Genomic DNA, 26411 nt, shown 5'->3' on the forward strand with positions numbered 1-26411 from the left:
TGAAAAATTTACATTTTGTTATTGGAGTTCAATGCTAAAAAGAAAATGAGACATTCAAAATGGTGGTGTACGATAAGTTTCCTGAGGAAAAAAAAATATTTCTTGTATGTAAATGCATCTCCAATACAGCATGTGCTTCAAAAGTTAATTGTTCAGATTTGTGTCTTCTGAAGGATGTAACCAAATGGTAGTTATTCTAAGGTCTCTCAGGTTAACTGCATTAGTATGAAACACAATTCATTAGAATGCCTAATATACTGACACTAGCCAAATGTGTAACTTGACTATTTGTGATTTCGAACAAGAAAAAAAACACCCAAATATAGAACAGGTAATGCAACATCTTTATTGAAACTCTTGAAGCAATATCACTTTACAAACTGAGAGTGTGGGAGCATCTTTAAAAAAAGTACCAAAAGAACAATTTTTAGAACCAAAATGAATTAGTGTGAACAAAACAGTGGGACAGAAAGAGAACTCCCAATCTTGGACCAGCTGTGGCAGGGATTTGAGTTTTATTTCATAAAAAAAAGAAAGAAAATAAATTAAGTCTTTCAAGTTCACAGGTATCTGTTAGAAACATGGGGTAGCTTTAAAATCTTGACGGCAGCTTTTCAGCTTCCGTTCTGAATTATTGAATAATTTTCTCCATTTTAACATGTCAGAGTTGGCATTGTGTGATCAATTCCAAGGAGGAGACAAGAGAGGGGGGAACAAGGGGCAGGACATATGCACTTCAGTATCTGAATGTTCACTGTGGTCCAAATATAAGGTCAGTTTACAAGACTTAAGACCGCATGGCTTGAGCGTTTCCTCGAGCGACCCCTCGAGTCCCTTGGCCAGCGCCACGTTTATAGTTCTGTTGGTAACCATCCTGTGGAGAGACAGACATAAGGATTAACAACAAGACTTTGACAAGATATCTCATACATCAACAGTATGGACCCTTTTCACATTTCTAGGGTTCTCAGAAGTGAAAGTCATCATAACTGGGTAAACATATAATGGTGAAGGGAAACTACAACAAATATAATTATGGCGTTTGCCCCAATAGCAAAAAATAAATAAATCCACAATTGTGTTTCTACGACCATCAAAAATACTGATTTGAGAAAGTGATTCCGTTGGTCAGCGTTAACCAGTTCTCTGTAACTATGCAAAGATAAGAAAACACAGTATATCGTTATATCCTCCGGAGACCCAGAAAAAAAAAAGCTTTGTGAATTTAGTTTTTTCCCCATGTCATCACACTGTTTAGAGCACAATAAACAAATGGTAAAAAAACATTTTTGAAAAATAATATTTTATTAATACGTTATGCTATGTCCTCTGTAGTGGATGCCGGGACTAAGTTGTTTAAAAAATAAAATGACATGAAATTATATGTATAGGCAAAAACAATGGGATTTTTTTTTTTTTTTTTCAATCACCAATAAATTTTGGGGTTTCAGGATTTTTTCAACCAAAATTTGTATAAAGATGATTCTCAACTATGTTATGAAAGAAATAACGGAATGAATCGATACACCATTTAACTTTATGCAATATGTGGGTAAAATGGCCATAAATTAATATTCCCATTCAATGCAATGTATCTATACACTATCTAATTTGCACATTAATGTGTTGCAACATTTAATGAAAAAAGTAGTGTAATAATTGGCAACATTTTATTAATAATAATAATAATAATAATAATAATAATATCTAATATTTCATAGGAATATTGATGTATAATTTATTTCCATATTCACTTCTTGTGTCTCACAAAATGCCTGATAAACATGTAAGTCCTGATGTCCTCTACAGTGGACACGTTTGAAATCAATGCCCTGTTCTGTAACAGAAAGTAATTGTTTTATTTGAAACCCCTTAATATTTTCCTGAGATGTTGTTTTATGAAATACAATTTGAAAAGTAGTCCAATTTAAATTAGAATTACAATATATTATCATATTTCCATAAGAATGCTACATTTGATCACTAAATTAATGTCAGACATTTTTAAAGACCAAGGAGTAGTTGTTTTCATGGTGAAACCTCCAAACATTTGATATCTCTGAAAAGTCCTGAATGTGATCTTTACAGGACACCCAGGTTGTGTCATGTGACATGTATGACGTCAGAGAAATTCACTAAAATATAATGTCCACTACAGTGGACAAAAGTCTATTCTTGGGTCCCAGGAGGATAAAATAAGTAATATTTAAATATTTTTTAAAAACACATTTACTATATTTATAATGTTAATAACTGAAGAAACGTGTGACAGTCTGCGAAAAGGGTTCATTCTGAGGATGAGTTGAGAAAAAAAAAAAAAAAAAAAAAAAAAAAAAATTCTCTCACTCTTCTCACTGTACAAAACCATCAAATACACATCATCTTACCCGCTGATAGCTGCCGTTGGAATAGTCGCGCGGCGAACTGAACTGGGTTTGTCCATATCCAGCGTTTGCAGCATTTGAGAAGGGTGGGCGATAACCATCATATCCCCCTGAAATTAATAGGAAACCTCTAATTACTCATCCATGATGATTTTAATGATCTTCCAATGAAACTGCAGTCACAGCGATGCTCTGTACCTCTGAAACCATTGGATGGCCCTCTGTAGCCGTTGATCATGCCACGCGCGTTACGAGGACCGCCACGAGACATCCCTCTGCTGTTGTAGAAGGACTGAGACTGGCGGCTGAAGCCGTTGCCCTGGACACCGGGCTGCTGGGACATGGGCTGGTGGCCAGAGGGGTTTGGAAGTGACTGGTCTTGAGAATGGAAGGCACCGACCACTGTTAAGACACGATAAAACATACATGTTTATGCAAGTGTTTACATGTATAACATACAATTATATCATAATAGACATGGATAAAAAGCTTAATCAAACATTAACGTGTGTACATGAATATTAAGGTAAACAATTAGTAATTATTTAGTTAAAACAACAAAACAGCTAAATTAAACCGTTTGAGGGTACATGTATATTGGTGAGTTATTAAATATAATATTAATAAATAATAACAACTGCTATTATTATTACTAGTATTACAGACAAATAAAACAGCTTAAACATGTCCATGCGTGTACATGTAAATTGGTGGGAGACAGAGACTTATAAAAAAATAAAAAATTAAAAAAATAAAAAAAAGGTTTTAATTTTCAGGCCCGTAAAAAGTTGTCATGTAAAAGAAAGGCAAAAAAGCATAAAAGTTTTGTTTTAGTTGAAACCAAAATAAAAATAAAAAATTGTTAAAACCCACCTATATACACGTGTGCACATACATAAGCTATAAAAACATTTGACTGTTGTTTTAATCAACAACATCATGAAAATGGGGGTGGGGTGGGTATTAATAAAAATAATTACTTTTATTCATTTATTATTTACAGGGATAAAAGAGCTGAATCAAACATGTTATTTATTGTAATTTTTTTTGTTACTACTATTACATTTAGTGTTGCCACAATGACATTATGCAGGCCTCAGGAAATAGTAAAAGTTCATATTACTGGCTCCAGGGCCGCTTGCTTTCATGGGCCACATGTTGAGTAGTGCCGATGTACAGGATTATACTGAATGAGGGATTCTGAAGATTTTCCTCACCAGACTGGAGCGGCTCTGGCGGCATGTCGGTCTGCTCCACAGGGTGCTGCGTCTGGCCATTAAAGCCCTGGTTGTAGCTATTCTGGTATTGGCTGGCCAGCTTCATTGAGTCCGTATCATTAACTGGTGGGACAGGCGCATTAAGGTTGAACACCTGTCAGGAAGAACCAATTGAGTATTAGTGAACATGTAATATTAGATTATTACCTGGTTTCACAGACAAGTGTGAATAAGCCTAAATGCATGTTTGCGCTGTTTTAACTGAAAGCAACTTGCACTGACATATCTTAAAATATGTCACTGCCATTGTTTTGTCTCAAGCTGCACACCAGTAAAGGAATTTTTTTTTTTTTTCTAAGGCATGTTTATAAAAGCTACTTAAATGTAGTATTTGAACTATTTGAACCTAGTCCTGGCTAATCCCTGTCTGTGAAACCAGGTCAAAGAGTATCCAACCCATAGAGTTTAAAGGGTTAGTTCACCCAAAAATGAAAATTCTGTCAGTAATTACTCACCCTCATGTTGTTCCAACCCCGTAAGACCTTCGTTCATCTTCGGAACACAAATTAAGATATTTTTGATTAAATCTGAGAGCTGGATCACTCCTCCATAGGCTTCTAAGTGATTGAAACTTGCTGGCCCAGAAAAGTTATTAAAGAGATCGTTAATATGGTCCAAGTGACTCCAGTGGCTCGATCTTAGGTTTATCAAGCGACGAGAATTATTTTTTTTGCGCACAAAAAGTAAGACTTTATTCCACTATTCATTTCCTTCTCTCTGGGCCTCGAGTTAGTTCACGTAGTGTTTTAGCGCAGCGCTTCTGTGTTGCACCTCACCACGTAGGCTCACTATTGGCCGACGCTGGTCATGTGTGATGCGTGTGACGTACAACACAGAAGCGCTGCGCTAAAACACTACGTGAACTAACTCGAGGCCCAGAGAGAAGGAAATGAATAGTGGAATAAAGTCTTTGTTTTTTTGCGCACAAAAAGTATTCTCGTCGCTTGATAAACCTAAGATTGAGCCACTGTAGTCACTTGGACTATATTAACAATCTCTTTAATAACTTTTCTGGGCCAGCAAGTTTCAATCACTTAGAAGCCTATGGAGGAGTGAGACAGCGCTCAGATTTAATCAAAAATATCTTAATTTGTGTTCCGAAGATGAACGAAGGTCTTACGCAGTTGGAACAACATGAGGGTGAGTAATTAGACAGAATTTTCATTTTTGGGTGAACTAACCCTTTAAGTCTTACTGATATGACCAGTTTACAGTGTTCTTTACATCTAGTCACTTTCATTCAGGCATGTTACCGTTTGCATGGACTGGAACGGGGCTGCATTGACATTGATGCCGCTGCTGTGTAAGGGTTTGGATCCAGGCTGGATCACCTGGGTCTGGGAGGCAGGAGGGAGCTGCTCTGTCAGGGGCATGGAGGCCTACAGAGGACAAGACATGTTTTGATGCCAAAAATAACTTAATGCACACTTTGTGCAGTGAACCGTAGGTACATTAGAAAGGTAATATTGTAGCCACATAGTGCCACTTCAATTCAAGAAGCGATTGGAGGTTTGACAACTTGCCTGACTGGGATCCATGGAGTCGGTCTGTGGTCGTGGATCCGCTGTGTGAGAGGACTGATACATTGGGGGAGGTGTGGAAAAGGTTTCTGGTGGAGAAACCATGGAGATCTGCAGAGAAAGTAAACTGTCAAGCTTGTCTTTACACAAATATAAAGTCATTGATCTCATCTTGGATTTCCAGAGAGTTCAGCAAGCTCCTTTTCATCCTGAAAAACTTGGCTATACTCACTTGTGTGGGTTCAGGCTGAATGCCAACAGCTGGAGGCTGTGCGAGACGAGACTCTGGGAGAGCTGTAAGAAACCAAAAGCCCAGTGTGTTAGGGTGATTAGAAACGCTTAACCCACACAGGCCCTGATATACTCCTGGCGAAGTTAGCTTGGGGGAAAAAGAAGTTCTAGAAATACCTTTTCGGATTTTGTTAAAAAAGACAATACAACGGTTCAGTTTGATTTTGCTTTAAGTATATCTGGACATTAATGCAAACTGTACAACCATGTGGTGCAAGTATTAACGTACCTGGTTGACACACCATCGGAGGCATCTCCATATTTGAGCCTGGTTTCATAGGTTGGGCCAATACAATAGCCGGGTCAAGAGACTGTCCGTCAAAATCAAGCATGGAGTCCTGGGAAACAAAGGGCTGTTAAGCATGCATACAAACATATGGCAAAAGAACCAACCTGCAAAAGAACCCACCTGCATGAAGTTGTATGGACCCTGCATCTGCGCCATGAGATCCTGAACCACCTGCTGTCTAATCACAGGGTCTGAAGGGGGAGTTGGAGTTACTGTGGTCAGTGGGTGGGGTTCTGGGACGACAGGGGAAGGGGTGGTTTGAACCGGCTGCGGCATGGAGTTATTCACCTGTGACAGACCCAAGAAATGAGACCAATTATACACTAATCCAGTGTAGGGCTGCACACTGAATCGTTTTAGCATCGATGTGCACATCCGCGATAGTCACAAACAAGAAAACAAAAGCATATCATGATTATATTGGGACCGTGCATTCGTCTTAAAGTGACAGCAGCCTAATATACTGCAGATGTTTGTGTCACCAATGTTATATATACACGTTTCTTAAACTTCCCAATTTTCTGGAATTATACCAATTAGCTATTTTAATTAGAATTATTATTTTAGTTACTAATCTATGGAAAATGTTTGTACATTAAAAAAAGGTGTAGTTGAGGCTTTAAATATTGTTGTGGACAGTGTGGAGCTTTGGACTCAAGAAGGTTGAGAACCAATTATACAAGAATCCATACCTAATATATTAAACAAGGGATTGTCACTTCTAGAGCAGCTTACCTCGGTTTCCGCACTCCATTCCTCCCTTTGCTCCTTGTCGCCAGTACTGTATGTGCTCTCCGAAACAAACTGCCTATTTACAAACTAGAGAGAGAAAACAAAGGGTCAAGAAAATGATTGGTAATCAGGAAGAAATTGAACAAACTTTTTAACTGTACCCCTCAGAGAAAGACTGTAATTTAGTTTTTCACAACCCGTTTGTCTAAACTCTGGTTTATTCTAGCAGACTCCATGAGAGCATGTAGATGACTTTGCAAAACAGTTTAATATTAAATTTTTAAAAATATATTTTCCATTTTTATTCTAAGAATTTGTTGCATTTTTTTCTCATTTTTATTAGTTTGATTCATGTTTATAAAGTAAAAAATGTATTTTTCAGTTTTTCCTATATAAAGTCAACTAAATTAAAATGAGAAATGTTGCCTTGCCAACTATCTGAAACCATGTATTAAATATTATACAATTTTATTTTAGTTAAATGTTTATTTCATTTCAAGTAATGAAAATGTTTTAGTTTACTATAATCACACTAGTGCAAAATATGACTTCATCTTAGCAGCTTTGTGGCAATGCACATTACCTTCCCAAGTGTCACGCTTGAGGACCGTTTACACCAAGACGAATGTTAGGAGTAAAATTAGTGCAATAAACATTTTTATTTGAATGAATGAGTGTTAGTGTCACTCGTTTTAAGTAGAGGCCCTGTAAACTCTTTTTCACTTAACTGCAAAGAAAACGGCCAACCAATAAGATTTGAGCTTTTGGACACATGCCCAGATGACGTTACATAAAATTATGGCTTGGTAGCACTCAGAAGTCATGAGACTCATGCTAAATGACAGTGAATATCAGAGGAAGAATCCAAAACAGACTCTCTCTGTACTTTTGTATTTGGTGTCGTCTGATAAGCAATATAATAAATACAAAAATCTGAACAGCTGTTTTTGGCTCTTGGATTTCTTTTCTTCTACGTGACAAGCAGAGGTCAAAAAGGGAAAGTTGGGCAGTGCGGTTTTCTGTATGGGGTAATTGTGGTATTTCTATCAACACAACCTACTGTCAGAGAAAATTAGCATTTTCATTCAGCCTGTTTTTCACATTGGTCTGAAAAGTGTATTTCTGAACATTTGTGTTGATGTGAAAAGGCCTTCAGTTTCAATAAATGTGCTTTTTGGACTGGGGAGGAACATCTGAGTTCAATTACATTAACATTTTCATAATACAATAAGCATCTATGTCAGAAGATCCAGTAAAATGATTTCTCAAATGTGACCCCTCAAAGCTTGCATTTCACAAGGCCTGCATTTAAGCAAGTTCTCACCTCTGTGGCCTCGATTGGAATGGGTTCTGCATACTCTTCCGTCATTTCACCCTCTGTTAGGAGACATAAAGGTCAATCACTCTGGATTGCAGCAGTTTCAGAATGAGTCACTCGACTGAGCAACATGAAATGAGATTTACCCGCATCGGGTGGGTGCTCCTCCGCTTCAGACACTTCCACCGCAACAGTCTGCTCCTCTTCCTCCGCGCAAACTCCGTTCTGATGAGACTGCGCTCTGTCAAAGTAGCCGCTCTGCAAAACCCGCTCCAACGTCTCATTCAGTGCTTTATCTGAGAGAAGGAAGAAAAAAAAAGAAAAAAAGAAAAGTATTTACTCTACCATTCAAAGTTTAGGGTCAGTAAGATTTAAATGTTTTCAAAGTCCAATGCTCACCAAGACTCCACGCACTTGATTAAAAATACAGTAAAAATAGTAATAGTGAAATATTACGATTTAAAATAACTTTTCTAATTTTAAGAAGTAATTCATTCCCATAATGGTAAAGCTAAAATTTACAGCATCATTACTCCAGTCTTCAGGGTCACATGATCCTTCAGAAACCATTCTAATATTCTGATTTGCTGCTCAAGAATCTTTTCTTATCATGCAGCTTAATTTCTGTGGAAACAGTAATACAACTTTTTTTTAGGACTCTTTGATGAATAGAAAGCATTACAGTCATTTTTTATCAATTTAATGCATCCTTGCTGAATAAAGATATTAATTTTCTTATGCCTGAAAAAGGGACTACATTTGAAAGCAGAGTTACTAAATCGCCTAAATTAATGTAGAGGACAATCATACTGCATAGTAGCAGCCCAGCTGGTGCACAGCAAATGGATGTATTTATATGCCATGAGCCACATGATCTGCCACTGAATACCACATAAGGAAAGTGCTAGAAGCGGGAAGCTTTCTAAGGCAGGGCTTCTGTAAGTGAAAGAATATTTATGATACATTTACACTGGCTAAAATTAAGCATCCCTGCGAGTATAGAAATATTGTGATGTGCTTTTTAACTAGCCATTCACATGTCACAAGCATTAAGCTATTCACCATATTGTGCAATGCGAAAGTAAGCTATTTTCCACAAATGTGCAAGACAGATTCATTAGCCACTACAGGTAAATAACCAGAAGATTAACTGTACAGTGCGGTAAATGGTAAAACTATTGTTGCCCCAAACCAGTGCAAAAGGTTGTACAAAAATTTGAATATGCTTAAGTTAACACCAGTTTGCATGCCACATCAAGCAGTATAACAGACTTTAGTTTTTGTTCAGGTAAAATAGCTAGGAACAAATAAAACTGGTCTCAGACATACATGTTGTGCCAGCTACAGGCTTGTCCTTCCCCTCCAAAAGTTCCCATAAGTGCTGTGATGCTTCTTGATACTGGTCAGACAACCTGTGTGAGAAAAGCATTCGGTTATGAATATACTTTATCCAAGAGATGATCAAAAAAGAAACTCCGAGGAAAAAAGCCAATATTTTGTGACAATGTTCACTTTTGGGGGAACAATCCAATAAAGCAATTATTCACCCAAAAATTATCATTCCATCATCATTTACTCACCCTCATGTTGCTTTTCCAAACCCAAAAGACTTTTGTCCATCTTCAAAACACATTTTTAATAAAACCCGACAGAATTCTGTCCCTCCATTGAAGTGTTAAAGCTGGTGGTGTGAGGACTTTCAAAGTTCAAGTCAAGTAATCCATATGAATCAAGCTTGCTTGACACAGAAACAAACTTCATCAGTTCTTGCATGATGTGCGAGAACAAACCGCATTGAGTCTGACACTCCAAGTATGTGCTATGATCTATATCTATACGTTAATAAACACCTAAATGTAATCAGTTCACATAAAGCAATCACATCTCTTCATAAGACTAGGATTAAACTGCTCGATTCATATGGATTTCTTTTATAAATGGCTTTATGAACTATTTCAAACTTCAAAGTTATGGTGAAATCTGGACTTTCAACATAGGGATAGAAATCTTTCATGTTTCATAGACAAACAAAAGTCTTTTGGGTTTGCAACGACATGAGGATGAGCAATTGATGACAATCTGTCCCTTTAAGCCAGTGTTTCTCAAATCCAGTCCTCAGGACCCAACCCCACAAGAATGCTTTAAGATTTCTTCCTATTAAACACACTACAGCAGCTGAGGAGTACAATAAGGTGTTTTAATTAGTGAGACATCTAAAATATTCTGATAGGTTGGTCCGGGTTGCCTAGAGTTGAGAGAAACTTTAAAATCTTGCTGGACACACATTACAATTACCATTACAAAGACGCTGGCAAACTTTAAAACATGCAATGCCCCATGCAATGTCTAAAATGTGTTTCACGATGCATCTAAAACTCTCAATTCAAGGAAACACCAAGACTTTGTTTGCAGCATAGTTTTCATTTGTGGATTCGAGATTGAATTGACAGTCAATGACAGTCACCTGATGTTTTGGTCACGCTCGGGCCCCACAAGCTTGTAAAACTCATCCAGGGAAGTAAGGTCACTCTCAGTTAGCAGTGAAGGTCCTCCGGCTCCTTGCAGAAGCTCTTGTCGCACGCTTTCATCCCCGAGTCGATCAAGGAGGAACTGCAGCTCCAGAACCCGTTTCAGCCTTTTCTGTTCCACATCTTCACGCTGGAGCTGCTCGCGACGTGCCGCTTTCTTAACAGTCTTCTGGATCTATCCAAAGGAACGGAGCGTGAGAGATATTCTCACCGATTCATATAAACCAGGGGTGTTCAATCCTGCTCCTGGAGGGCCATCATCCTGCAGAGTTTAGCTCCGACCCTAAATTAAACACACTTGATCCAGCTAATCAAGGTCTTACTAGAAACTTCCAGTCAGGGGTGTTGAGGCAAGTCAGAGCTAAACTTTGCAGGACAGTGGCCCTCCAGGACTAAGTTTGGATACACCTGATATAAACATTCCAGTCGAGGATGCACTGATACCAATAGCAGTATTGGGCCTGATATGTACTCGTACTCATTAAAATGCTCCGATATCAACAACCGATACAACGTAGCGTGTACAGTACAGTGCTTGTGTCCAGACAAAGAAACACTGACAGCAGAGCACAATGGATATCAGAGAAGGATGTCTATGAAGTAAATGTATCTAATTAACAGAATATTAAACAAATTAAATATTCATGCTATAGCTGCCGTGCACGAGCCGATAAGCAAAAGATTTTTTTGTAAGTTTTTCACAGACATTGCTGGAAAGTTTGTAGTTCGGTCGCATATGGCAATAGCAAAGAAAGTAAAACGAAGAGCATATTAGAGAGAGAGAGAGAGAGAGAGAGAGAGAGAGAGAGAGAGAGAGAGAGAGAGAGATAACATATAACATGAACTGTTAGATGATTTACGTATAATGAGTGGCTCCTTACATTATTACAGGAAGGCAGTACAGTAATCACGTCAATATTTCAATAAGTTTTCTGTGTGCAAACATCCGAAGAAAAAAAAAATCCTTATTGTTGAGCCCTGCTGGAGCAGCTCTAAATATTCACTGTGCTATTAAATTAAAGATAAGATATGATTGAGCAATAATATTGACAGTATCTCCTACAATACATTTTAACAGGCATAATTAGGCATGAAAATAAAGGAAATTTCTATTTGCTAAGCCAACTAATTTAATTCATATTTTTTTGGTTTCTCTGGCCAATATTTTTAAAAATGCAATGAAAATACAGGTATCAGCACTTGGTTTTACTAAAAAAACAAAGTATCAGTAACTGACTCGTTCTGAAAAAAGCGGTATCGCTGCATCCCTCATTCCAGTGAATAAACTGTGGTACCTCAGAATATGAAGAGAGCAAATTAAATTTTCATGTACTCACTTCTTGACCCAATGCCAAAAAGCTCTTCTGCAGCTCCCGTGCAAACTCAAGGTTATGGATTACCTCCTGGTACTTAGACAGGGCTTCCTAAATTGATTAAGAAAAAGAACAGATTTTAGGAAATCTGAAAAACAACTGATGGGAAAACAAAACATGCTGGCCTTGTTTACTTACCAGCTGGTCCTGGTTGAGACGTTCCCCTTTGCTGTTCCTGGCCTGATAATCATCAAGTTTGCTCTGCAAGACGACAAGTGAAAAGAAAATATAATAACACAATAATACACAAGTTCTGTAATAAAATGACAGTGCATTGCTCATGATGAATTGGTCATCACAAGAACACGACCGAGATAAACCATCTGATCAGGTCATTCAAAAGGAGAATAGAGGTTTGTATATACTACCGTTCAAAGTTTAGGGTCTGAAAGATATTTTGGCCTGAAAGATTTTTTTTTTTTCTTTGATGAATATTTTTTTTTTTTTTTTTTTACATTAAAAAAAAAAAACTTTACTGTTTTTGATCAATTTAATGCATCCTTGCAGAATAAAAGTATTAATTTATAAAAAAAAAAATCAAAAATTAGGAGCCCCAAACTTTTGAACAGTTGTGCACATACCATTTTTGCAATTGCAATTATGAAATTTTCCATTTAACATGGATCAAGACAGGGGACTTTACTCCACAAAGCTGCAGCATGTGGTCGAGTTACGAGGAGATTATCCCATTTCACCGGGTCCATGGGAGAGGGCAAGTTCACTTTCCACAAATGCGCAATGTCGGAATCAGAACGGACAAATCACGACAGCACAATTTTTGGAATTTAATGAAAGGTGCCCATAACTACAGGTTAATTATTAAAATTACTAAAAAGCAATGACAGTCACAATTCACTTTAAGGCACGATGACAGTCATGATTTTGGTTTTCCATTAAGGCCCACTGAAGTGCCTTGAAACGCGCAGCATTATTTAATGTGTTGACGTCATTTCCGCTGAAACAGGAGGACAGTGCAGGACATTTCAAGCAGCTCCTCCCCTTTTTTAAATAGCAAATAGCATTTTGTTAACATTACAACTCGGCCAGAGCAGTTGAGTTCAGTAAAGCTGCGGTTTCCTTCTAATCTCGAACTGTTCTCCTCCATATCGCTTTAAATTATAGCATTCTGTGCAGAATTCAAATGGGTTTGGTACGTTTTGTGGTTTGAGCAGACTCACGCATATGATCCGCTCTGTGCTATCGTGTCTCTGGACCGGAGCAGACTGTGTGGCATTTGCATTGTGTTTTCATGACACTAACATGAAACCAGACTTCATTCACCCCAATGGAAAAATCATCCCCTATCCCCTTTATAGTGCACTGTGTACCATTCACCATGTAGAAAATAGTAATTGTGTTAACAAATGACCAATTTCGGCCACAGCTTCAGCATCCATTTATAATGTAGGGGGCGGGACACTTTAGATTCTAGACAGCATTTGATTGGACAGAAAATCTGATGAGAAGCTGAAGTGCAGAGTGATGTCATCAAAACCATTTAGGCTATTCGGTACTATAGGTTAAATCCGGACCACACGTAAATGTACTATACGGTTAACCTAACCCAATAGGTGTGGTCCGGATAACCGTATAGTTCCGGCTATTCATATTGGCGGACGTTTTGAATGCTTATATCTTCTAAATGTGAATTTTGTCATGGTTTTAGAGCACATTAGCTTATAGTAACAGTTAGGCAAACATATTCACATTAAAAGCCCCCCCCCCCCCCCCCAAAAAAAATCGTACATTTTGATTTCATGGGGACTTTAACATCTACTTTTGTGTTCCACTGAACAGGTTTTAAACAACCTGAGGTAAAGTAAATTACATTTTCCCTCATTAACTAAACATCCCTTTCTATATAAGCAATAAGCTAACAAGTAAAGCAATTTGCTGCACTGTCTCACCGTTAAAAGTCTCTCCTGCGAAGCTCAGAAACCCGCAGGATCCAAAGGCGCTTACCGCATGTCCTGAGGACACTCCTGTCTGTGACCCACTAATCTTCACAAACCCACGCCAACACAAGCCTGAGACCATCCAAAACATCAACAACCTCACATGCGCCGACAATTTCCCCTTTTTTTTTTCTTTTTTTTTTGCACGCCGAACCTGTTTTAGGACGCCATGTTAGCTTTATCTCCATGTGCGTGCGAAACGCAGTGATCAGAACAACTGACAAAACCTGCAGGAAATAACTTTGCGTTGTATCACGGATTGTATAGACAATCTAAACAAGTAATCATGTACATAACGTTTGTCGAGAGAACTGAAATAACGTTTGAGTGGCTAGCATGTGCTAAAACTACGAACACTAGCCGGTTAGCATATGTGCTCGACGATACAAAGAACAGTGAGAGGGGCAGCATTTTATAAACTTATCTTTACATTTAAGATATTGGTTCACACGAACTGTTTTAAATACATACAAGTAGCGTAATGCTTTTATAAACGTTCAATGGGCCTGGTTAACCGCGTTAGAGAAGGTTCCAGTAAACGGTTCATAATAACGTACATTATTGACATTTAAATACAACATATGAAAACCGAAACCCATTTATTGTCATTTAAGTTAGTAATAGTTCACACAATTGATGTATCCAATGGTGCTATGCGTTTTATTAAACATCCAATAATTTATATAGCCTATGGGGGTATATGCTTGGGTTGACATGTCACAGACTTGTAAGGGAAACTGGTACCTTTTTCTTCTCCATATTGCGCACTTTCTTTTCCAGAACCACCAGCACCTGCTTCATGGCCTCGGACTGGGTTCCAGTCAGCTGGTTGCTGGCTGTGATTTGGTTCATTATTCCGGGAGCGGATCCCAAGTCTGGGCTGGCAGACTTCACAGTCCTGGTGCCATTTGTTGCCGAGGGCATCTAATCATGGATAAAGGACAGGTTTAAAACTCTGAACAAACCAATAACAACGCGGAAAATAAACTAAAATGCTGAAAACAGCCGTTTTGAATGGCAATGTGAGGATCATAATTCAAAGCAGAACATGTGTGATCGACGATCGTTTAATTTCCGATCATATCACATATCGCTCTTTTGATCAGACTGACCAAATTGTGATACCAAGTGTTAGACAGTAACAAAATCATATATATTTAGGTAATCATATTCAAATCATCCTCATAATTCCATTAGATAATGAAAATATACAGACGAGATTTTTCAGATGGTCATGACAGGGCAGTGGGATTAATAAAATCTAATCTAAATACCTCATATGTTTTTTTTTTATATATAATAAATCAAGCTCGTTAAATGTAAACATAGAAGTAAGTTAGACTGCTGAATTCCAACACATTGTCATAGCAACCTATTGTCCGCATTTCACACAGAAACTGTCCAACGGATCATCACAGATTGTATATAACGTCAATGATTTAACAGTTAAGTCCATATTTGTTCTCACCTTTATGCGCAATATGTCCACAAGGGAATAAAACAATAGTATGGAGTCAAATAAGCCGAAGCGTTGATTGTGTTGCTTTTATTTTCTCTTCTAATTTACTATGGGATCCGCCCCGCCGGCCTCACCGACAACTGAGAGCGACTGAAAGGCGAGGAAAAGGTTTATAATGAGGAAGGGCCCCGTTTAGAGGCGACCGCGATTTTGCCTGTAGCCAACTTACGTTTATATGCAGCTTATCATAACGATTACAGCGAGTAATCAACATACAACAACAAAAAATAAAGACGATTTATGGCACGTATAAGCAATAGTCGCGAATTGATAGAAAATACTAATAATTTATTCAGTTCAAAAGCAGGCACGCGCTGACCTCCTCAAATGGATTTGTCACTGAACGCGTGTGAAAACGAACTGTCTGACTTTATAAAAAAATAAATACAAGGAGAATAAAACAGATTGTTAAAAAGGTGAAATAGTTGTATTTTATTGTGGGGCTGTGTTTTATTTTATTTCGCTGATAAATAACTAGTATTTCTAACATCATGCTAAATCATCACCCCTTGGCTTCCTTAACTCTTTACTCGGTTACTGGGTTTAATCTCTTAAAATAACCAAAACAAACTCTACGTTACATCATTAGAAGAGCTCATTTAAAGGGATAGTTCAAAAATGAAAATTATGTCTTTATAACTCACCCTGAACCCCAAACCTGTATGAATTTCTTTCTCTGCAGAACACAAAAGAAGATGTTAAAAAAATATTGGTAACCAGACAGTTGATGGACCCCATTGACTTCCATAGAATGGGGGGAAAATACTATGGAAGTCAATGGGGACCAATAGGCTAACTGTTTGGTTACCGACATTTTTTTTTTTTTTTTATATCTTCTTTTGTGTTCAGCAGAAGAAATGCAATCATACAGGTTTGGAACAACTTGAGGGTGAGTAGCTAAATTATGACAGAATTTTCTTTTTTTTTTTAATTAACTATCTCTTTAAACGACCAAAACAACACGTTTATTTATTGTAAATCAAACGATCGGTCAGCAGATGGCACCAGATATATTCAGGTAAATGCAGTCACTCAAACTCGAAATTTCTTTTCAGCCACCATGTAAACAGAAATACCAAACATGCAAAAAAATAAAAATCAGGAGGTAAATGCAATAAATGATTTAAGAAAAATGAATCAGGGCATTAACATTTAATCATTCACATTTGTATTGGGTTAAAATTGCATAATAAGGCCATACAAAATATCTTTTCAAGCTTTTGAAGCATTTTTATTCCTTACAAGAATGGTTACAAGTGTTGCATTCTTTACAAGAAATTCATATTGCAGAACTATGCATGTTTTCATCTGCCTTTTTCCAGTGCAATTTATTTAATAATTTGTAAGCAATCTTTGGTTTCTTTCTGTAAAACTTCAGCTTTCTGTTGTAAACTAAATCAATGTGAATGCAGTGGCATGAGGTTTTGTTTGGCAAATACAGGAAGCAGTTAACATGGTTGCTCTGCTCTTTGATAGCGCTGTTCTATTGAAAGGGTGTTTTCTTTCAGGAATAATACTGATTAGAGGAAGATCTCATGGGAGAATGAAGCTCCCTTTCAACGAGTGACTCATTTCCGCTCTCTGTTGTGTTTAGTGACAGCAGCGGCAGTCCTCAACTTAAACATTTAAAGTCACCTCTTTCAATGACACATGGGCATCTCCTTTGATCAACAAGTAGAACTATTCACCAACTTGTAGTCACAGCACTGTCCAAATAAGAGTGTTCACACACAAGCTTCTCAAAAACAAGCCAACAATAGTTAAAGCTGAGATTGGACAGGAAGCAGTAGCCTGGCTATTGCTGTTCCAGAATATACGCTATCAGAGAGTCAACACATCCAGGCTCTCTCCGTACAGGAAATACGCCGCATGTGATTACTCAGCCTGTGATGGATCATGTTCCCAGAATTCCAAAGGCAGCCTGGACCCTAATTAAAACAGAGCATGTCAAACACATACAGTAAGAGTTTGTTGTTACTGAGACAAGGCATCAAGAATCAGTCAGTCCAATGGCATTTCCTATTAGGGCTGGACTTAAATAAATCAGTCAACTCTTGCAGGCACAAAGCACTAGGACTCAAGGAGGCTGATCTGTAATACTCTCAATTAATCATTATGAAGATTCTGTTGCTGACGCCTAAATTATCATCAATAGTTATTTATCAATACTAACACTATAGCTTATTTCAGCACTGTCACAGGAGGTTTGGTAACCCTCAGTGTGATTATTTGTAATAAAAGCAGATATTTCCTTGAAAAAGGAATACTCCATGATGAAATATCTTTTTCAAAACTTTTTCAAACTTTTGGGTTGAATGTTACAGGGATAAATCAAATCGAATGGTTGATATTCATTTAAAAAAAAAAAATGAATTTGTTTTTATTTCAACTGTTTTCTTCTCAGTCTTTTAATAAAACTTTAAATAAATCCAGGTTCAAAATACCACTATGGGAGGTCACTAGGGGGTTAATGTCCCCTAATATTCAGATTGCTAATCATAATCAGTTTGACATTTCTATAGTCGATACCTAATTTACTCCCAAACCTAAATATGTGGTTACAGCCTTGCAAAGTGTCTATTCGTAACATTATTTCAATACTGATAACATAGCCATGCCATTAGCCATGTTGACTTGTTCACTTCATCCCTAACCATTTTTGAAGGAAACCTACCCTGAGTTAAGAAAGCTTTTCCTGCCAAGTAGATGAGTTGACAGTCAGTGGTTTCCGAGGCGCTGTCTCAAAACCCCTTCCCCTATCAGGGGGGCCATCTGGAGTTAGCCAACCAATCAGAGTCCAGCAGGGTGATCAAGTGAAACGAGTCATGGCTCATACACCCCTGCCATGCTTCATCTGTGCTCATTTCCTCTACATCCTCTGGGTTTGCTGTGTCCAATCCACAGGAAACTGTGGACGCCTAACACACAATGTTTAACAGTTATAAAAAAATAAATAAAAAAAACCGAAAACTGTCATTTTAGTAAATGTTTCAAATATGGAAACATCTGCGTTCTTGGGTAATCTGTTTCCCTATAAATTGTATAGTAACTATAATTATAATGATATAAGTAAGAAAAAAAATATAGGCTATATGTGTGTGTGTGTGTACACAATCTTAAAATAAAGTTATTTATTTGCATATGGATGCAGCGCAGAACATAAGTTTCTTTATAGTGGAAAAAGATTTCTTAGACTTTTAAATGTTGTTCAGAATAAGAAAAAAAAAATAATTCTAAGAACTGATTATTGAAACTTTGGGGAACCTAAAATAGTTTTTCACTGTAAAGAAAACAAAAACAAAACAATTATTGGAACCTATATGTACAAAAAAAATCTTTTGCATCGAACTTAAATGTGTAATGAACAAAAACTCATGAAAAAATAAAAATAAAGATTTTGGACACTCAAATAAGTATCGTCTCCTACAATATTGGTACATTACATATATGTTATGTGTTTTTGTTCATTACACATTTAAGTTCGGTGCAAAAAAATGTTTTGTACATATAGGTTCCAATAAGTTTTTTGTTTTGTTTTTCTTCACAGAGAAAAACTATTTTAGGTTCCCCAAAGTTTCAATGATCAGTTCAATGACAACTTAAGCAAACTTCATTTCATCTTATCAGATGAAATGAAGTTTGCTTAAGTTGTAAGTCAGAAGAGTAAAATCATAGCTAAAGGGCGATCACTGACCTCTCTTCAGGGCTGAACTGGCACATCTATTGGCTGAGCTGCTGCCACTAATCACTGATGTTGTCTGGGACCCGTTCAGTGTCCCAACAGTGTTGTGCGGGGTGTTTTATCTCGTGGCCCAGTCCCACCGCTGACACTGCCCGAGCAGCTCTGGCAGGAGATAAGAGGAGTTTACCCCAACGACATCCAGCAGAGATGAGCCTGAGCCTGAGATACATCAGGAGTAAACGCTTCATTTGCTGTGCCTGTTAGCTCCATGGCAATTACAGATGAATGTGTTTTCATACGATTATGACTTTATCAAGGTTAACACTGTGTAAATGTATTAATGAAAGTCAATTATTGTATTGGCTCGTCTATCTTGCCTGCAAAAAGTATTTTAAAGATTTGCTAAATTATTGGAAGCACTTTATTTTACAGTCCTGTTTCCCATTATAGTAATACAACTGGGTATATATAACCCTGAACATACTGCTAAACCTAACTTTAACCCATGCAGTTACATTATATTACCCACACTGAAAAAAATGATAGTTGAATTTACTAAAAAAATGTATGGTAAGTGGTTCCACACAATTGATTTTAGCTACATTTAAACAAATGCATTAAGTTGAATTTATTAAAATTTAGTTCAACTTAATGCATTTGTTTAAGCTTTATTCAATTGTGTGGAACCACTTACCATAAAAAAATTTAGTAAATTCAACTATCATTTTTTTTTCAGTTCTTAGGTAACACTGTAATTACTGTAAAGTAAAGTGCAAACAAATTATTTTTTAATATGCTTTTCAGCTAAAAAAAAAGCATAAAATAAATCAATTACAACAATCATGAAACAATTAAACAGCAAACACATAAAAAAACACGTTTTCTAAAAATAAATAAATGTAGAGAGTGAGTAAATGAAATGTCTATAACATTTGAAACATGATAACTTGTCTCAAGCTTGAATGTGAGCTAATTATGTTAATATTATAATAGCTTGGAGATAATAATTACATTTTAATTTTTTGATTTTTTCAACCGACATAGTTTACATCTGACTTGCATTTAATTATTGACATGCAATCTTGTGACAACTAGCCCCGGACTCCCTTTATTAGCTAATTATGCTGCAGCTGTGTCCTTCGCATTTGGTCAACATGATCGCTCTGATGTTAATTATATAGAGACGTGTTTCCAGCTGAGCTGTTCCCAAATCTCTTTAATTGTTCAGATCCCAGGTAGCCTGTGTTTGACGAGGAGTCTGCCTGTGTGAGCTCGTGACCCCTCCAGTCACGAGTCGGCGGGTTTATAATTGACTAGCGCATGTTGGAGCGCTATTTCCTCTCATTGTCGTGCCGTCGTGAGCAGGAAGTCGGAAAAGAAAGCAGAAACTGAGGGGGCAGGGCCATTTAAAAATACCTGCTCCACTACAATAACGGGACCACAGACAGACAGCAGTCTTATGGGACAGTGCTGAGGACTTGCCGCGCAGAGGAGACACGCTTGACGTAAACGCGATATTTGGAGGAATTAAACAACGCGTTTGAGGGACATCTGCTTGTGACCACGGATTATTCTGAAACAACATCCAGCATGAGGATTGAATGCTTGGAGACAGGAATCTGATGTACAGCAGAAGAAGCTAGATTGGGTGAACGTAGGCTACATAATGTGTGCTATAGCTGTCGATCTGTAGTGCACTCAGAAGGCAGCAGGCAGGTGCATCTCTGAAGCGTTCATTCAGCACCGCAGACTGCGAGTGTGCATGGGACATATTTGAGTGGAAAGCGCGCATATATTAAATGAACTGAATTATTCCTGAACCATATTTAATATGGCATCTACAATTGAACGGAAAACACTGGATGCGAATGAGTAAGTACGAAATTAATCTTATTGTTTAGGTTTCCATATATCATTAATTAGTTTGATTGTATGATAAAAAACAATTAGACTAGCCTACTAAATTAAGCGCACTACATTAGGGTAACATGGGGGAAGATGCCCCCCTTAAGAACACTGTTTTTAACCTGTAACATATTTAGATATAAGTTTAGCATGTGCAGGATGATGATGCATCAGACAATGTGTTATTATATGAAATAAATGGACCCATTTGCTAGTTGTTATATAACAAAATGTAAAATTATTCAAAGAGGCCCTGGGGTAAGAGAAGAAGCCCCCTGGCTAAACTTTTACAGAATGTATAAATTACTTCTGATATAATTCTTATATATATATATATATATATATATATATATCTCAATAATGTAAAATACATGTAACTATTCTAATTAAAATAAAATAAACTATAACTAACAATTTAATTTTGGCAATTTAGTTAATAACCAGTGTCAAAGCAGAATCTCAGTATAATATATTCATCTGTAAGGTACAATTATTCTGTGACTTAGGCATGTGAATATTTACATATTTAATTACCCATATTTTAATTGAAGATATGTCATATAAGCAACACTATAAATGCAAATTGAATGATTTCCCTCAACTAACCTAATATATTTTAATGAAAGCATAGATGTCTGAAATGTACATTCATCATAATTACAATGATTATTACATTTAAAAATAATGACACTAACAACACGCCACTTGGGGCCTTCAGTGACAGATATGGGTGGCTCGTCTTACCCCAAGGGTCAAATTTTATATTTTTTACTTCAAAATAAATAAATAAAATAACTTTTACTCAACAAATCTAAAAACATTAATGTGTCCACAAATCCCTCATTAACAAACAGACACAAAAACTTTGATATTCAACATATAGTGTCATAGATCACTATTTTCCAGAGATACAAAATTAGATCAATTAACCTCAAAACTGATTCAGCCTAGTACTAAATCTCACAAATATTCAGATGAAATGACAAAATGAAAATAGTGTAGTCATTCATCAAAAGTGCTGAGATGAGATGTCATCTATGGTCAAAAAAAATAAAAAAAAATAATGAAGGTGGGTGGCTCATCTTACCCCAACTTACCCTATTTGTTATTATTCGGACTGTAAATAGACACAGCACAATTTTGTTTATGTGGCCTAGTAAACCCTACATTATGGGGACAAAATGTCCCAAAAAAGATGGCAATATTCAAAAATCCTTGTCCTTGTGGGGATATTTTTTGGTCCCCATTAGGAAAACAGCTTATAAATCATACTAAGTGAAGTTTTTTGAAAGTGTAAAAATGCAGAAAGTTTTCTGTGATATACAGCATATTCAGTTTGTACAGTATAAAAATCATTATGTGTATGGAAAGTCCCCATGAAAACACGTGTGTGTGTTTACATATTTTAATGATTTAAATCTCAATAATAGGCCTACATTGATATCCTTTAAATATCATTGGCTACCAAATATGGCACTCATATCTGTATCATGAAGTGTTTTACTTGCTTCCTTTAATAAAGCTTTGACACAGACGTCATCATCAAACGCCTCTGGTCATGTGACTAGTAAAAATGTTTGCACATTTTTCTGTAAAAAGTCTGCACTTTTGCTTATGCATAATAATTCTGTATAAAATACACCAGGAATTCATTTGAAACATTTAGTCACAAATGTTAACCAGTGGTAATATGTGCTAATTTAAATGTGCAGTGACCCAAAGCACCACATTTGCCTGCTGCTCTAGACACTCTTCTCCCTTGGGATCACGTGTCAGTGGTTACAGCTTAGGTAAACGGTTATTTATAAAACAAATGTAGGTACATCTAAAATTGAAGAAAAGAAAAGTAGAGCATATGCTTGCCATTTTTATAGTGTTTTTAAAAAAGTAGTCTACACACTAGTGACATCTGGTGTTCACAATGGTGCATCGCATGTTTGATCCACAGGGAACCCGTGGATGAGGTGCTTCAGATGCCGCCGTCTCTGCTGACCTGTGGCGGCTGTCAGCAAAGCATCGGGGACCGGTTCTTCCTCAAGGCCATCGAGCAGTACTGGCACGAAGACTGCCTGAGCTGTGACCTCTGCGGCTGCCGCTTAGGGGAGGTGGGCCGCAGGCTTTACTACAAACTCGGCAGGAAGCTGTGTAGGAGAGACTACCTCAGGTAAGACGTGCAATGAGCATTTGAAATCGGCATGAAACGGAAGTTGCGATATTTTCTTTACTATTGTGACATGTATCAGGCTTCTCAAACAAGAAACAATCGATTGCATGGTTGTGGTTTGCTATTGGTTGATTTCATATGTGTGGCAGGTTGCCCCGCCCTCACGCCAGTAAACACGTCATCAGAGAAGAGATGTTGTAAGGAGGGGAAGTTATTTTGATTAAAGATTATGAGGGCACATTCATTTTAAAATAATAATGATGTGCACTGAATAACAAAAAATTGTCCAGTTAAATTGAAAGACATCACTATCAGCAAATCATAATTTATATGTAATAAGTAAATAAATAAACATGAATTGTATGCATATGTCTGTATTCCCTGGTGATAAAATGAATGTTCTTGTAAAGCATTAGTTCTTAAAGGGATAGTTCACCCAAAAAATGAAAATTCTGTCATTTACTCACCCTCAAGATGTTCCAAACCTGTATGAGTTTCTTTCTTCTGCTGAACACAAAAGAAGATATTTTGAAGAATATGGGTAACCAAACAGTTGATGGACCCCATTGACTTCCATACTATAGTGGAGCGGCTAAGTGATATAATCGTTCAGTTTATGATACAAGCGTGAAAATTGGCATGAGTAGTCTCCATGGGTCACTTGACAAGAAAATTGTCCGAGCCACTTGAAATTTCAAGATTTTTAATTTTTCAAGATGGCCGACACCGTGGAGCGGTTAAGTGATATAGTGGTTTATTTGATATAGTGGTTTATTCAGAGACTGCTCATGCCAATTTTCATGCTTGTATCACCAAATAAACCACTATATCACTTAACTGCTCCACTAAGGTGTCGGCCATCTTGAAAAATTGCCGCCATCTTGAAGTTGTATCATAAACTGAACGATTCTGCCAAACATAAGCACTTAGCCGCTCCACTACTAGGGAAACATAGGTTTTATGATCTCTTTATGAATGCATGAAGTGTCAAAGGACAGAAAGCTCTCAAATTTCATCAAAAAGATCTTCATTTGTGTTCCGAAGATGAACGAACATGGTTTGGAACGACATGAGGGTGAGTAATTAATGACAGATTTTTTTTATTTTTGAGTGAACTATCCCTTTAATGTCAAGTTTTGGCTTACAACAAGGGTTAGGGGCTGCAACACCATTCATATTCACCTATAATTTGCCAACTTATGGTAGGGTTAGGTTTAGGGATAGGGATAGGACTGTGCTTTTGGACAGGAATGTTGTTTCAGGATGAACAAAAGATGTTGTTCCAGAAACATGTCTTACTTGGCAAAATCACGGTGATGGAAATGGTGATGGTGATGTTGAAAAATGTGTGCAAAACAATCCCTCGCCCTGTTCAGGCCCTGTTATACACGAGCAGTATTACTTTAATTTAACATGAATAGTTGGTACGTGACTACCTTTTCAAGTGTGTGAACAAGTATGTTTTCTTCTCTGCAGACTGTTTGGTCAGGACGGGCTCTGTGCTTCCTGTGAAAAGAGGATCCGGGCCTTTGAAATGACCATGCGTGTCCGTGACAAAGTCTATCACCTGGAATGCTTCAAATGCGCTGCCTGTCAGAAACACTTCTGCGTGGGAGATCGCTACTTGCTCATCAATTCGGACATTGTGTGTGAGCAGGACATTTTTGAGTGGACCAAACTTAATGGCAGCATGGTATAGTGTTCTGCTAAAATCATTAACAAAATGTAACATCTTGTCAACATTTGCAACAAACCCTTTACCTAAAAACTAGAAGGAAAAAAAAAAGGTGACTTATCTTTCTGGCTCCAGAAGCCACCCGCCACGTATATCATCTCTGTATTTTTTATTTAAACTTGAGATAAATAACCACCAGCAACATAAACTTGTTTTTCTATTAGTGTATTTTTTAAAAACAGCATAAATACAGTTTCTAATGTTGATTGCAATAAAAGCTGATTCCCTTTGCTACTTTCACAGAAAGTTAAGATATGAATTATAGTATTATTTGTAACACAACTGCCATAAAATGTGAAGACATCTTTCTTAGAGCCTGAATAAACAAAATTACTCATACTCTGGATTTTTTTCCCTTCAACCAAACGGATGTGAAGCAGAATGGAACGACTGACTCTGTATACACAGGAGACAGACTCACTTACCAATAACAACACATTAAAAGACCGCAATAAGTAATAAAATATAAAATACACACTACATGCAATAAATTAATATTTTATTGAATTGCTGCATGTACACTAGTGTTTGGTGTCTAATTATTTTTAATGTTTTTGAAAGAAATAACGCTCACCAAGTCTGCATTTATTTAATCAAAAATACAGTAAAAACAGTAATATTGTGCAATATTATTACAATTTCATATAATGGTTCTCTATTTGAATATATTTTAAAATGTAATTTATTCCTGTGATGCAAAGCAGAATTTTCAGCATCATTACTCCAGTCTTCAGTGTCACATGATCCTTTATCCATAATCATTCAAATATGCTGATTTGGTGCTAGAGAAACATTATTATTATCAATGTTGAAGACATTTAATATTTTTGTAGAAACTATAATACATGTTTCGGGATGATTTGGTCAAAAGAAAAGTATTTATTTGAAATAGAATTTGAATGTAAAATCTTTTACTGTCACATTTGATCAATTTAATGCATCATTGCTAAATACAAATATTAATTTCCTTCCAAATAAATCTCTCTGTACTTTAAATTATGCATTTAAGAAATGCATTTATCCCTGCTTAATTCTATAAAGTGGTAAATCGATGGGGAAAAATGAGTCTGGGTAATCTCCAAAGCACATTTTCATGGTTCAAAACTCTTTAAAGTGTGCTCCCGCCCCTACAAGCAAGCCATTGCCTTCGTCAGAGCTGGAGAGCAGCCAAGACCAGCTGCAAAAACATCTGCAGGCATCCTGGCCACTGCGTGGGACTGGCAGCTGTTGGTGGAGCGGCAACTCAAGTTCCCCAACCACGTTGTGACCACCACCTTAAGATCAGATGTCGTTCACTTGTCTGAGTCCACCGAACAAGTGGTTATGTTGGAGCTTACAGTCCCTTGGGAAGACTGCCTGGAAGAGGCCTTTGAGAGGAAGCTCGCCAAGCACGAGGGACTGGTCAGCGAGTGTCGACAAGCCGGATGGAGAGCAAGGTGTCTCCTGATAGAGGTAGGATGCAGGGGCTTTATAGCCCGATCCCTGTCCAGAGCCTTCAGTCTGTTAGGCATTGATGGAGTGAGGAGTAGAAGAGCCATCCGCAATGCCACTGAAGCAGCAGAGAAAGCTTTAAGATGGCTATGGCTGAAGAGACGAGATCCATGGTGGCAGGGTAGCTAGATTTGCCATCTGGACAGAAGCTGGGGTCTGATGTATTTGCACAGCCAAAGGATAATTTTTATATATATTAAAGCAATAAGCCCCTTGAAGCCGTGATTTACAGTGAAAACCCCCTTCGC

At 37.2% G+C, this 26411-nt stretch overlaps 2 protein-coding genes and 1 long non-coding RNA gene across 3 annotated transcripts; 1 reads left to right on the top strand and 2 right to left on the bottom strand.

Moving 5' to 3' along the window:
- Positions 1-321: 321 nt before the first annotated feature.
- caprin1b (cell cycle associated protein 1b) lies at positions 322-15314 on the bottom strand. Its single transcript, XM_079874997.1, has 18 exons — positions 15136-15314; positions 14412-14591; positions 11851-11913; positions 11677-11763; positions 10276-10514; positions 9141-9223; positions 7958-8107; positions 7818-7870; positions 6497-6580; positions 5882-6049; positions 5702-5810; positions 5414-5475; positions 5185-5292; positions 4915-5040; positions 3602-3755; positions 2583-2786; positions 2388-2494; positions 322-874 (listed from the first exon to the last, which is right to left on the bottom strand). Exons 2-18 carry the CDS (start codon positions 14589-14591, stop codon positions 788-790), a joined length of 2064 nt encoding a protein of 687 aa, XP_079731123.1. The 5' UTR covers positions 15136-15314; the 3' UTR covers positions 322-787.
- An 801-nt stretch (positions 15315-16115) lies between these two features.
- On the bottom strand, positions 16116-20022 carry LOC307160796. The gene is made up of 3 exons (XR_013821641.1): positions 18881-20022; positions 17861-18104; positions 16116-17114 (listed from the first exon to the last, which is right to left on the bottom strand). It is a non-coding gene; the product is annotated as an uncharacterized lncRNA (long non-coding RNA).
- A 2-nt stretch (positions 20023-20024) lies between these two features.
- On the top strand, positions 20025-25190 carry lmo2 (LIM domain only 2 (rhombotin-like 1)). Its single transcript, XM_079874998.1, has 3 exons — positions 20025-20740; positions 22722-22937; positions 24414-25190. Exons 1-3 carry the CDS (start codon positions 20700-20702, stop codon positions 24634-24636), a joined length of 480 nt encoding a protein of 159 aa, XP_079731124.1. The 5' UTR covers positions 20025-20699; the 3' UTR covers positions 24637-25190.
- The last annotated feature ends 1221 nt before the right edge of the window (positions 25191-26411 follow it).

This window comes from Squalius cephalus (assembly GCF_949319135.1).
Source record: "Squalius cephalus genome assembly, chromosome: 6".
Taxonomy (NCBI): domain Eukaryota; kingdom Metazoa; phylum Chordata; class Actinopteri; order Cypriniformes; family Leuciscidae; genus Squalius; species Squalius cephalus.

Excerpts from the sequence above, each read along its gene's own strand:
- caprin1b (XM_079874997.1), bottom strand. The coding sequence starts at position 14,591 with ATGCCCTCGGCAACAAATGGCACCAGGACTGTGAAGTCTGCCAGCCCA. Across the intron at positions 9,224-10,275 it reads GAGCGTGACCAAAACATCAG|GTTGTCTGACCAGTATCAAG; the intron begins GTGACTGTCATT and ends TTTCTCACACAG. Across the intron at positions 5,811-5,881 it reads GTCCATACAACTTCATGCAG|GACTCCATGCTTGATTTTGA; the intron begins GTGGGTTCTTTT and ends TTTGTTTCCCAG.
- lmo2 (XM_079874998.1), top strand. The coding sequence starts at position 20,700 with ATGGCATCTACAATTGAACGGAAAACACTGGATGCGAATGA. Across the intron at positions 20,741-22,721 it reads AAAACACTGGATGCGAATGA|GGAACCCGTGGATGAGGTGC; the intron begins GTAAGTACGAAA and ends TTTGATCCACAG. Across the intron at positions 22,938-24,413 it reads TGTAGGAGAGACTACCTCAG|ACTGTTTGGTCAGGACGGGC; the intron begins GTAAGACGTGCA and ends TCTTCTCTGCAG.